The sequence below is a fragment of the Mastacembelus armatus genome, chromosome 4, assembly GCF_900324485.2.
Source record: "Mastacembelus armatus chromosome 4, fMasArm1.2, whole genome shotgun sequence".
Lineage (NCBI taxonomy): Eukaryota > Metazoa > Chordata > Actinopteri > Synbranchiformes > Mastacembelidae > Mastacembelus > Mastacembelus armatus.
The window spans coordinates 10519467-10533258 of record NC_046636.1 but is presented as its reverse complement, the minus strand read 5'-3'; the positions used below and the strand labels follow the sequence as shown (position 1 = coordinate 10533258).

The 13792-nt window shown below is 39.3% G+C and overlaps 1 protein-coding gene across 2 annotated transcripts in view; it reads right to left on the bottom strand.

Annotated features, from left to right (window-relative positions):
- Window positions 1-11043: 11043 nt before the first annotated feature.
- LOC113139643 (arf-GAP with coiled-coil, ANK repeat and PH domain-containing protein 2) overlaps window positions 11044-13792 on the bottom strand; it is a 45489-nt gene continuing 42740 nt past the window's right edge. For both annotated transcript variants that reach the window (XM_026322970.2, XM_026322971.1), the window contains one exon: window positions 11044-13016. In XM_026322970.2, coding sequence (XP_026178755.1) covers window positions 12913-13016 — 104 coding nt within the window. In that variant the 3' untranslated portion in view covers window positions 11044-12912. The remainder of the gene's footprint in view (window positions 13017-13792) is intronic.

Genomic DNA, 13792 nt, shown 5'->3' with positions numbered 1-13792 from the left:
GTGTAAACTAATAATCACCTGAACATGCCTGCACTGCAGTATGAATATTGTCTTACGATCAATATTTCCATGAACACTTTGCTGCTTAAGTAACGTAGTCGCTACCACCATTAGCTCAATGCAGCGACACTAAAATTTGTACATTTTTCAGAGCATCTTGTGTCAGTTTTGTCCTGCAGAAGCACAAAAATAAATATATATTAAATAAAACCTGCATTTTTACAGCACTGTTGAGTAAAATCTCTCAATACTTCTTTTCTTTGATATAGCGATAAATGGCAACGGTGAAATGCAATAAGATAAACACATAAACTTAATGTAGATTTCTCCTTATATCTGTCAGCAACAAGATATAATGTTCATATCACATGAAGCAAAAACAACTAAATTTACATTAGATAATAAAACAGGCAAACAAAAACATAACGGCAGTGTTGGTCTACTTGCTATAAAAGTACTTTTTATACTATTGTCTTCAACCCATTAATTATGACTGAGCTCATGTTGGTAGCTACAGTAGTAGGTTACTAAGACATAAAGTGAACATAGTGTCTAACCTGTGGACCGGTGTTACCAGAAAACTGGGGCATCATGAGAGATTTTGGGCCCCATGAAAGAGTATAATTCTGCACACTTCCTGGGCCCCTGTTTGTCTCAACTTGTCCTCCCTTTACAGCACCCATCACTGGAAATATGGGATTAAAGATAGTAATAATACAATGCAGGCATGTTATGATGAAATCAGATCACCTTATAAATATGAAATTATTCAAAAAGGTGTGCCTGGAAACAGAAGGCTGTATCTAAACGAAATTTTGTAAGCTTGGACATTTAGGTTTCATTTTATATTTCCGTATTATCTCAGTAACATTTGTATTCTCACAAATCAGATGCATAATTAAAGATATCCACAATAACATTTGTACTGAAAGAAATAGTTTTTAAGATAAATGCAAGTTCAATTTTAATGGTCAAGACTAAAGAGATCTAAATCTCATGGTGTCTAGTAAGAAATACCCATTAATTTAAATGGGGGAAAAAAGTTTCAAATATCTATCATTTAATCCCTGTTCAAAGTGTGAATTTCAGATATCTGTAATTACTGTCTGACTAGTCAAATTTCAAATTTGTCTTTGGACTGGAAAATCAGTTGTAAATTCAGTGTCATGACTTTTTGATTGTGGATGAACCTCTGGCCTTCATACACACACACTGCCAGTCCAACGTGGTGGCTGTGGTGATGTATGACTGTAATGGAAAACAGCTGCTCATGTTGCATGTAAGCGTGACTACAACCAAACTTGACCACACAGAAAATGCAAAAAATGATTTTATTTGTAGATTTGTGGCCTTTATTAGACAAGTCATTTCAAACTCCCTCCACACAGATTGCTCATTTCATCCAACCAACAGTTAAAAACATAAAGTTATTAAATTTACTTTGACACAGAACACAGAAATGTAGCAAATCTGAGCATTTAAGAAACTGGAACTATAGTGCAAACTGGTGAACTTTGGCTGTTACTGTCTGTTTTAACAAACAGCTTCAGGACGTGCAAGTTCCCAGGCTACCGGCCACATGGCCGCCTGTTTACTCAAACCCTGCCCCAGCGACCACGGTTTACTGCGCTGACATACATGTGGCCCCTCTGAACACAGAGAAGAGCGTCTGATGTCAAAACAGTCTGAAGAATTATATAACGCTGTCCGTTGTCGCTGGCATCCATCAGCAGCAGCTGGGCAAGACTAGTAACTGGACTAAGCACTGTATGTAATTCCTGAACAACACTTCACTGATGAATTACCTTTCTGAAGTCTGAATTCCACTGATGATGATGATGATGATGATGATGATGATGATGAGAGCTGCATAAAACCCCAGCTGGCTTCTGATCTGCTAGAGCTGGACTCTCTCTGGTGTCCTCCTGACTGGGAGTAATACTAACGAGCAGTCCGTGTTCCCAGTCAGTTTACAGAGAACAAACAGAGAATAAACGCTGTGTAGAGAAGAAAACACTACAGTGATGTCAAAGAAACCTTAGATATGAGAATAAGAAACTAAAATTCCTGTAATATTGTGTTTGCAAACCCTCAACCAATATATAATATTTTTAAAACTTTTGTGACTGTTACCTGAATAGTTTTGAGATTGCTGGTCTCAGTACAACCTGAGTCTCCTGTCAGTCAGTGACCTCACCCTCCCCCACCTCACCCTCCACCACACATTATCTTAGATTTTTTTTTTTTTTTTTTTACTATCAACAAATCCCACAACATCACCAAAAATCAGCAATGTTTTTCTGTCTGTCTCAAAACCTTTGGACTTTCCCAGGCTGTCTGTGGCTCTCATCCATAAGCCCTTTAGTAAGTCCTTAAACTAGGTTTCAAATTTATACTTTCAAAAACCCTAAAACAGGTGGGCACTAGATTCTTACAAATATTACTTTTAAAAAAAGCAGTGCATCCCTTGGGGTCATTTAGAGATACTGACCAATAACACGTTTGATGAATAAGTGAATATTTCGAATAGCAGGAAACATGAGAAACTGACCCCAGATGAACTACAGTGTCGACATTCTTGCACCCACTGGAACAGTTTGGCTAATTCATTTGTCTTTAATACTTTTTAAGACAATTGAGTTCTGGGGCACAGAGGAATCATTTATGTAAGCCTTTGGATAATCAGCTATGATTTGATGGTGATATGATTTGTTGAAAACTGAATGATTACCAGACTTTTCCTTTTTCCTTTACATATCTTGCTCAACTGTGCCACACCAGATTTTTTTCAGGCATAAGTGTGTTGGTAATTTACTCATACATGGTCTTGGATATTTTAACCAGTACGTGTCCAATACCAAAGGTAATTTATCTGACCTTTAGACTCCTAATGTAGAAATGTTCTTTAGGATAAGCACTGGCTCAGTGTGCCTTCAGCCTGAGCTCCCCACAGCTGGATGAGAGGAGGTTTCCATTTTCTGGGTGTCAGAACAGCTGGAGACCAGACCAAATGGTGGAGGAGGAGCAGGCTGTGGAAACCTGTTGGAAAGGCTGACGGCTGACTGCTCACTGTGGCGTAGACTGTTGCTCTCTGGAGAGGCTTCAATGAGGGAGGGGGAGGCGACAAAAAAGGGATTAGGAAAAAAAAAAGTGCAGGCAGCTGTGTCTGCCCATTCTGGGAACGCAGGCCGGAGACATAAACTAAACAACCACAAGTTGTGGAGAATGAAGTGTAGCTCAGCATAGCGGTGAAGGTGGTGCATGGTACAACACGTTACTGCACATTGTCTAACACCTCACCCTCCACCACCAGTACCACCCACCCCCACCCCCAATCAGTCTGAATGTGTTCTTACAGCACCGCACCTAGTCACGCCGTCTGTGCATACATCAGCAGCATATGGAGAATACAGGCAGGACTGTTTGGATTCCCAAGGCCAGTCCAAAATGTGAAACCTGAACCTTTCTGTTCTTACACGGGCGGAGTAAACATTAGCGCTCAGGGCAGACGGTGTGGAGGCCATGATTGTTCTGTTGCTGCACAAGAGGTGAGAAATACTCTTTGCACACTGGGGTCTAAGAAGCACAGATTTTTTTCCAGAGACAGAGATGAAACTGAAACTGAAGAAGTCCCGACTCACACAGTAGTTTACTATTTCAAGTTGTGTTGATCTTTCATGCTCTGCGGACAGTAAATTCACTCAGATACTGTACTTCAGTACAAATTTCCACTTCAATCTGCTACAACTGCAATAAAAAGCTAATATTATTTATAACAGTTACACTCATAAAGGGTGTAGGATAAATAGTTGGTTGGTTTCACAAATTCACGGTGGGTCCCCCATCAGGTGTGAACAGGAATCTTGCAAGACAAATCTCCATGTTGTGACTAAATTTGTGGTGTACACATTCCAGTGTTAACCATTAACTAATGTCTTTGAACTACAGTGTCAGTATGTTGTAGTGAAGCAAATCAAAAATTGTAACTCAATTCGAGAACATTAATTCTTGGAAGTGAGCGAAATGATCTCATCTGACGGGTGTATTTATTTGAAGAAAATAAGGCTTCAGTCACCACTGGCCTGGCTGACTTGTTAACATCAGTGTGTTTTGTAGTTTGGTCCCTGGCAGTCTGAGTGCTATTAATGGAGCTTGGCCCACTCACCGTTTGTCCACATGGTGTTTTTATGGAGGGAAACGTCTCCAGCGGCGGCTCTTCACCTCTCCACAGGCGAGCTGACCGCGGACTTCCTGGAAAAAGCCTGGTTGGCTCGTACACAAACCAAAGGCCATGAGACAGGCCGGCACGCATCAAGTGACCTTTAAACTCAGATGAAATTAAAATAGGAGGTTGAAATTGATCGAAAAGGTTCTGTAGCAAAAAATGTATGGTGCTAAAAAATTATATATATATATATATATATATATATATACACACACTTATACAGTATATATAAATGCTTCCGAATTCATTTTTTTAAATTACTGTGTTTCAGGGAGAATACATTGAAATAACTATGTACTATAGCCAGTTTGTTTTAAACAATACAACCATGAATCACAAAAGAAGTTTCATATACAAATACTGCAACTTCACAGAACTACTATAATCAGTTAACTGTACTTGCAGTGTAATTCATTTACATCCCACAAGGGTCTATTCTTGGGCCTTTATTAGTTTTACTTTACCTACTGCCATTGGGATCCATTGCAGACGATATTCAAATCTATCTTCCTCTGAAACAGAGGGATACAAACGCTTTAACACCACTTTTGGAATGCCTGGAGGATGTCAAAGCATGGATGGCAGTAAATTTTCTGAGTCTTAATGAGACTAAAACTGAAGTGCTGGTATTTGTACCTAGTGGAGCCTGTGTTGACCCTTTCCCTGAGACGTGTTCCCTTAAATTTTTTGTAAAAGCAACTGCTAGAAATCTGGGTGTTTATTGGACAGTGATTTTAAACTGGATAAGCAGGTCAACTCTGTTGTCAAAGTTAGCTTTTTTCAGCTTAGGTTCTTTTCCAAAGTCAAGCCGTTTTTAACAAGAAAAGATCTTGAAAAGGTTATACATGCTTTTATTTCAAGCCGGCTTGATTATTGTAATGCCCTCTATGTTGGTGTTGGCCAGGCCTCGATTGCAAGGTTGCAACTGGTCCAAAATGCTGCTGCACATTTTTTAACAGGAACACATAAACGGGAACACATAACTCCTGTCTTAGTGACCTTATACTGGCTCCCTGTGCAGTTCAGGGTCAAATTTAAAGTATTGTTAATGGCCTACAAAGCCCTAAATAATTTAGCACCTCAATACATCTCTGACCTTTTAAAGCCATATAGTCCAGCACGGTCTCTCAGGTCCAGTGAGCAGCTTTTACTTACAGTACCTAAATCTAGGATGAAGAGTTGGGGCGATCGTGTCTTTTCAGTAGCAGCCCCTAAACTTTGGAATGAGTTGCCCCTGTACATCAGGCAGGCCCCGACTCTTCCTATTTTTAAATCTCACCTTAAGACCTTTTTATACACATTGGCATTTAATACTGAGTGATGAGGTATACTTCTTTTTATTATTTTATTATTATTGTCTGTTTTTATTGCCTTTTTTTATGTTTGCAGCTAGTATAGATTTGTACAGCACTTTGGTCAACTAAGTTGTGTTAAATGTGCTTTAGAAATAAATTTGACTTGACTTGACTACATCGTCTGGCAGAATGCAGTAAGCATCACAAATATTTGTCTACCTCCCACAATACAAACCATGTTTTCACATATTGTTACTTCAATGGTGGGGCTTTTCCACTAGCACTACCTGGCTCAACTCAACTTGTATTTTTGGTTTTCCATTACAGGATAGTATGGAGCCCCATAAGTATCAGATGGAAATTATTTTTTTAGACTGTTTGGCGTTCGCTTGCATTACTTTTGCATTCCCTCACAATACTTTTTGTGTTACCATGCAGAAAGATTTGCATTGTGTGCATTAGCTTTACTGAGCCCTTGAACTCAGCATAAAGGACACATTCACTTCCATCACCTTCTGTCACATTTTGAATGGTAGCTGGTTGAATGGACTGCCACTTCCAGCTAAGCCGGCTGGTATGAAAACTTTAGGTTACTTGTATAACCCCGGGTCTCTGAGTAGCATGAGTGAGATGTCTCACTATGGGATCTGCTCCCTTGCATATTTATAGAAGCACTGTATCACTACGCAGCCCTGAGTGGCTCGCAGTCGTGGCGTTTGTGTCATGACCTGCCTTACAATCTGCTGACTCTTAATTACTGCAACTTCACTAGTCATTCAAAATAAGCACACCTCTTCTCACTTCAGCCCAGTAGCAAGAAGGGTGGTCCAGTGAGACATCTCACTCATGCTACTCAGAGAACCGGGGTTACACAAGTAACCTAAAGTTCTCTTTCATGGCACTCATTTCGATGTCTCACTATGGGATATGGAGACTCCTGTATTGCCAGACAAGCTTATCTAAATGACCAACTGCCAGCCTTGGCCTCTACCCACGGACGCCTATGAGCAGGGCACATCCTCGGAGGAGCCTACTCCAAGGACAGCGTGAGCCAAACCCTGGGATGTGACATCCAGTTTGTAGAACCTCAGAAAAGTAAGAGGAGATGACCAACTAGCAGTGGCATAAATGTCCTGAATGAACACCCCTCTGAACAAGGTCCAAGAGGTCGCCAGGCCCCTAGTGGAGTGAGCCTGCAATCCCATGGGGACCTGGAGGCCCTCACTGTTGTAAGCCAACGAAATAGTTTCCACAATCCACCTGGAACGCCTCTGTTTAGAGACTGGTTTTCCCCTGTGGGATTTTGCCCAGGAGACAAACAATTGATCTGCTTTCCTAAGAGAACATAAGCATGCAGTGCACAGACAGGAACATAGCTTATGTAGATGCTCTTGTTCTGGGAAAGTGTGTGGTGGAGGCTGGAAAGCCCAAGCAGCTTAGGAGCAAAAGCTGGATTGGGCCCAAGAGTCACCCGTAAATTGCCTGGAATGCAAGCAGGGTGCACAGACAAGGTGTGAACATCACTCACACGCTTAGCAGTAAAAAGCACAAAGCACAAAGCTAGAAGTAAAACCACAACAATCAATGGTCTCCAGCAGTTCAAAAGGATGGCAGGTGAGTACAGTACCACTGCTAAATCCCTAGAGGGAGACATAGGAGGGGAGACGAGTAACAATCTTCTAGCCCCTTTTCTAGGAGAGAAGAGAGGGGAGGGGAAGGGAAAGGGGGGGGTTAGGGTAGGGGAGCTCAGTGCACCAATGGTCCTCGGGCAGTCTAGGCCTATAGCAGCATAACTAAGGGATGGTTCAGGGTTGCCTGAAGCCAGCCCTAACTATATGCTTTGTCAAAGAGGAAGGTTTTAAGTCTAGCCTTAAAAGTATAGAGAGTGTCTGCCTCCTGAACCCAGGCTGGGAGCTGGTTCCATAGGAGAGGAGCTTGATAACTAAAGGCTCTGCCTCCCATTCTGCTTTTGGAAACTCTGGGAACCACAAGTAGACCTGCACTCTGAGAGCGAAGTGGTCTATTGGGATAATATGGTACTATGAGGTCTTTAAGGTATGAAGGAGCTTGATTATGAAGGGATTTGTATGTGAGAAGAAGGATTTTAAATTCTATTCTATATTTTACAGGGAGCCAATGAAGAGAAGCCAATATAGGAGAAATATGATCTCTCCTGCTAGTTCCTGTCAGGACTCTGGCTGCGGCATTCTGGATTAATTGGAGGCTTTTTATGGAGATATTGGGACATCCAGATAGTAATGAGTTACAGTAATCTAGCCTTGAGGTAACAAATGCATGGACTAGTTTTTCTGCATCATTTTGAGACAGGATGTTCCTAATTTTGGAAATGTTGCGCAGGTGAAAGAATGCAGTTCTAGAGACGTGGGCAAGAAGGGCCTCCACAACCACGCAGACCAGGCTTCCGCCCGGCTGGGCAAGAACCTGGATCAGTATAATTATAGAATTGCAAGGCATTCAATTTAGGAACACAATATTGAATGTGGGACAGTTACCAATGCTTTCTAGTACATAGAATAGATAATAAGAATTCATTATTGGATTGTGGGATTAGGAAATAAAATATTACATTTGGAATAACTATCAATGTTTTACATTACATAGGAAAGAGAGTAAGAGTTCCTTATTGGATTGTTGATTATAAAGCATTTGAAATACTTAATACTTTTTTCAATACACAGAAAAAAATAAATGTACTTTTTGTAATTCATGGTACCAGAGAAAGCTGTATTGAACTGACAACATTGTATGCGTAACCACCAACCTAAATGTATAGAGCAAGGCACACCATAACATCAACATTTTCTTAATTGGATTATTCACCTTCCAGAACTGTCCTCTTCAGCAGTTACTCAGGCTGATTGTCCGGGCGGCTCTGGAGCTGCGGTAGTACAGCTAACAGGCGCCATAGCAGGGCTAGGCTAGCTGGCTTTTGTTTTTGCGCTTCCAATTCATTAATCCTAGCCTCAAAAGTCACCAGAAGCTTACACTTATTACAGGTCTCAATATGACTAAAGGAGGCAGAGGAATAACTTAACATGTAGCACACCGAGCGTTAGAGAGAGTGAGAGGTCAAGCTAGCAGTTAAATTAGCTGAGCTAACAGGTAGGCTAACAAGCCATGTTATGTGTGGAAATAGCAAGACGTACTGGACAAATAAGACGGTACTTCACTAGTAGAGGAATATGTAATGGTTTATCACTTGCACAGAGAATCTAGTTAGTTTTTAAGACTAGAGCTAATCTGTGAACGAGCTGTACAGAAACACAGCACAACAGGATACCAACAGGAAGTGAATTCGCTTACCCAGGAAACAGAGTCGGCAACAGAGGAAAACCAACTTACTTTTCCGTCTTGCGTGTGATGAATTTTTTCTTGAGGTCTTTTTGAAAGTGTTTTCAGGAGACTATAAAACTCTAACCTGGCCAGCCAGACTTGCTCCCTTTCTTAGCAAAAGAATGTTGGTCTGGACCCTCTGCCTTTAGGGAGTCTTTTCCTCCGGCTTCAAATGAGCTGGGTCAATTACATGTCCAGGAATGCAGTACTAACATTGTTTATGTGGCATTTGACATCGCACTGTATTCAAATACTGTAAAATTTATATGTTTGCGAAAATTGTGTGTGTGTGTGTGTGTGTGTCAATGGGTATGTGCAGACATTATATCATAGGTACTTGTGAGCCTGGCTTCTCTTTAACCCTTCAACCCTTTTCCACAAATGGATGAATCCATCCATCTGTTTCGCTCTTCAAAGAATCATAGCATTTAAAATGAGTGCTGTTCTGTACTATGCACCACTAACACATAACTGTCTGTGAGTAAATAGAAAAGCTAAAAGGCTTCTTCTGATTTATCATGGGTTCATCATATGGATAACCTAAACCAAAAGTGAATGTCTATCTGGTGACTAAACCCTGCCCTCTCACCTTGTCTCCATCACTGTCCTCCTCTCTCCCTCTCTGTGCTATCAACCAAATAGCAAACTTAACCTCCAATCACATAATCTATAATCTAATAAGCAGCAGAATTGAAGCGTAGATTTATATTACTCTAACTGAATACTGGGTTGTTATGGGTAATGCAGTCAAGTAATGTAGAGTAATGTCAAGTACATGAAGGCCTCCATTAAGCTGTGAACCTGCAGTTTAAAGATCAAGATGAGGGGCACAATTTTTGACTTTTGTCAGAACTTACAGACTGTTTTATCAAGGAACAAACTGGAGACAGGGAAAATGGTTCCTGCTCCGTTTCTCTCCAAGCTGTCAGTTTATGAAAGGTGAGACCTGTGGGCACCACCAATTGGTGGGCAGTGTAGGTCTAGCAACTTGTGCACTGGTTATGACGTGACGTGGCACACAAACACACAGATGTGTTTTTAAACAGTCTACTAATTTGAAAAGCAGAGAAACATCATTTAGTGGCTGTTTTGCACTCAGGACTGTGTTTTTTAATGGATTTTCCCACACATATAGTTGTCACCCACCATCAATTTAAGGATCTGCTGCAATGGCACTGAGTTGTACAGTCAAATTTGCCCATACACAGTGAATTCACACACAGCTCTGTCTTAGAATACCTGAAATGACAGTTCAGTACTTCCCTGTCATAGCAGTGATTAACTGATATTGTACATTTGAGTAAAGTTACCAGTCAGCATGTAATGTGGTGTTAAAAACTAACAATAAAACCTTACCCTCCAAACCCTACCCCTGCCCCCGAGGGTTTAAATTTTTTTTTTCTTTTTGCCGTAATTTATAAACTGTCTTGCCATTACATATAACAACTCAAACTATCTGCTTGTGGGACACCTCCATTGAAGTTTTGTTTTGCATTTGTTTTAGATTTTAACAAAAATACTCCTTGGTTCAGTACATTTTGCTTTTAGAGACAGTAACACATTTTTTATGAAAAACAGTTGAAACTGAAGTCCAGTGTTTGAACATGATAAAAATTTTGAAAAATACAGATAAGTGGAAACATCTGAGCCTTAGCATCCTAAAAACATGGTTATGTATATTTAGAGTCTTTTCATCAGATTGTAACCTCTACCTCAAATTGGAAAATTACCATCTTTATAAAAGGCAAAATATAGCACTGTTGAGCACTGTTAATAGATTTAATGCGTAATAGCTTATTGCTTCTCTCTGGAAGTAGAAGCCTTTTTGTCTTTTTGTTTGCACACAACACTGTGCATTAACACTGTTGGTTTTTAATATAATTTTTAAGGTCCTTACACAACCTAAGCTGTAAGTACAATTACATATAATTTTAATAAGTATTTCAAAATAAATCCCTCAAATTACTCTTATTTTCTCACGAGCAACTCGTGAGGTGACACGCGAGAAAATGACATCTTCCTTCAAACAAAATCCAGTTAAAATGTCAAATGCTGATATAAATAAGATTTTTTTAGCACATTACTGTAGTGACTTGTCAAATGAGGCAAACAGTATGAAATAAAACTTTGAGACAAAGTGAAATAACTAAATAAATAAGAAATTCAACATTGAGAAATCCACAGTCCATATGTATTGAAGTACTTACATATTACAGGTAGAATATACAGTACATGTATTTTAGTATAGAGACAGGTGATATAAAATGGACTAAAAGGATACAAAAGAACAGCCTATACAAAAGCTTATGTGATGATTCAAGTACCACTAATTGGAGATTTTAAAAGCATCTGTACAAAATGTACAAGAATTGTATCCCATGCTGCATTGGCCAAAACCTTCCTCCGATCATATCTATATAGCTACACTGTTTATGCCGAAAAGAAGTGAAGATTTGAGAGTTTTATAAGAGAAAGAGCACGGAATTAAACTCCTGATAGTGTATAAACCAGGTCAAACAGTGAAAATGTTTCTTCATCAATTCAACTTATGAAATCCCAGTCGCTTTACAACTGAGACCTTTATTACATACCTGCCAAAGTCTGTGTCATTTTATTTAGACAAAATACAACTATGTATAGCATTTTGGTATGGCTATATATACCTAATAGAGCTATATATACTTAATAGGTCCATAACTTGCTTCTAAGTAATTTCTAGGGACGTTCCCCAGAAAGAACTGTGCAATTTATTACATAATGATGAACTCAGATGGTGTTCGATCAGTGTCTGTTAACAAAAACATTAGTTTGTCTTCTGTGGTCCATCAAAGTGTTTGCTGTACGATTAAATCAGGACCGAAACCTTACAGATTATAACCTTAAATTTTCAATAATAAATGATCATGCGGGTTTAACATGTAGCAGGGAAATTGCTCTCTACAATTTATACCATATTTGTTCTTTTCAGGAAAAGTCAAGCAAAAATGATTAGCATCTTATTTATTTATGTGTTTTTAAGCTCAAAGGTAATAAAATGCATGCATTCTATTCGGGTTCAGACTGTTGCATAGTTCTTAACTCCCCATTTTACTCATTCCAATCTCATATCAGCATGAGACTGAATCTGCACCTCAACATGGAAAATTAAAATCATTCAGAAGAAAATGATCCACAATTATTTAACATTACAGATGCATCAATAACATGTTTACCTCTATAATCACTGTACATTGACACGTCACAGTCTTACCATCAAAACTGGTAAATATCAGTGGTGGTTTAAGACAAAAGGATTTGTGCAAATAAGTAAAAGCATAATACCACGTATACACTAATAAGAGAAAAATAAAGTAAAAATTTAATACCACAAAAAATCCCTAAGCTCTTAAAGAGAATCCTATTGAAAAGAGGAAGCACTTAACAGTTGAAACGGAGTATAACAGTCTGTCATGCACTTACCTCAATTTACATCTGATGCAGCACACTTCTTTTTTATGTATTAAAAAAAAAAAAAAAAAGAAATTATCTTTTGTCAGGAAGTTGGACATAAAGGACGAAACTCGGTCAAAGTAACTAATAGCCTTGTTGGCAGCTCTACATTCAGACTGAGTTCAATTATCATTTCTTACTTTTTAAATCCTTTTGAAAGGCTCTAACACTGTACCATTTACTTATTTTAATCGGTCCTACTGAAAAGCACAGTTTAAAAAAAAAAAAAAAAAGTTAAAAAGTGCGGTTTTCCGTTCACAGAAGTTCCCCTTCACTTGAGTGAAGCGCTTATATATATATTTTTTTTTTTCTTTTCTTCCAGGGCTGTAATCGCAGCATCAAGTCAAATTAATCTGAAGAAAGGGACCTTCGGGCCATGTTAGATATGGTGACGTGTCCATCTGTGGTAGCACTGACCAGCTTTAATGCAGATGTTTCTGAATGAAAATTACCAGTGTTTTTCCAGGTGAAGACATGGTCTCCCCTCAGGCTGAGTAGACAGGGTCTTTCTGTGCTGTAGTTGACAGATGGTGTTTGACAGATGCAGTGTCAGGGTCTCTGAGGGTCGTAATGCTGGTAGCGGTTCAGCTTGTCCGGATCGTTGGAGGCCATGAGGGTGAAGTCCTGGAAAATGTCCTGGTAGGTTTCATCTCCTGCATGAATGACAGGGAGAGATGATATATGTGACGGGTCGCAAGTGGATATTATTAATTAATTTTAAACATTTAGGAACCACTAAGAAAACATATAGGGCTGCATGATATAACACATTCTAACAATAACAGCAAAAACAGCCTAACTCTTTATCTCCTATATATGTGACATAATGCACATTAACATGGACAATTACACCTGAAGACAAAGTCTCAGTCACTGGAAAATATGAACTTTGCCACAAATGTACTGTATTAATTTCAAAACATATGTTTTCATTTTTCTGCATGTTGTGATTTCAATGCCTTAATGTTGCTAAAAAAAAATAAAATAAGGCAAGCTAAATGTGACTGCCGAAAAGGATTCTTATCGTTCAGGAGAAAACAGTGTTTTGCACAAGAGAAGTTCAACAAGGTGGACACTTGTCAAGCAGAGTCTGAATTGCTCTCTCTACTCACTTTCACTACCCTGCTGCATTAAGTGCAATAAAATATGCCAAAAATAGTCAAAGCTGAACTGTGTTACAACTGAGATGACAAGTTTAACCAAATAGGACTGGAGAATCCCTTATGACACATCATGCAGGTGTAGAGCAGGAAAAGTATCAGAGATTTGCAGTGTGAAAAGCTCATGCAGTGTCATCAGAATGAGACTGAAAAAGAAAAAGTCAGCCATACCTGTCAGAGTGTCAGCGTGGCTCAAAATATGAAACAGAACAACGGAGAGGGGGAGAGAAAAGATGGGAAAGAGCAGAAGAAGCAAAAGGCAAACGTTG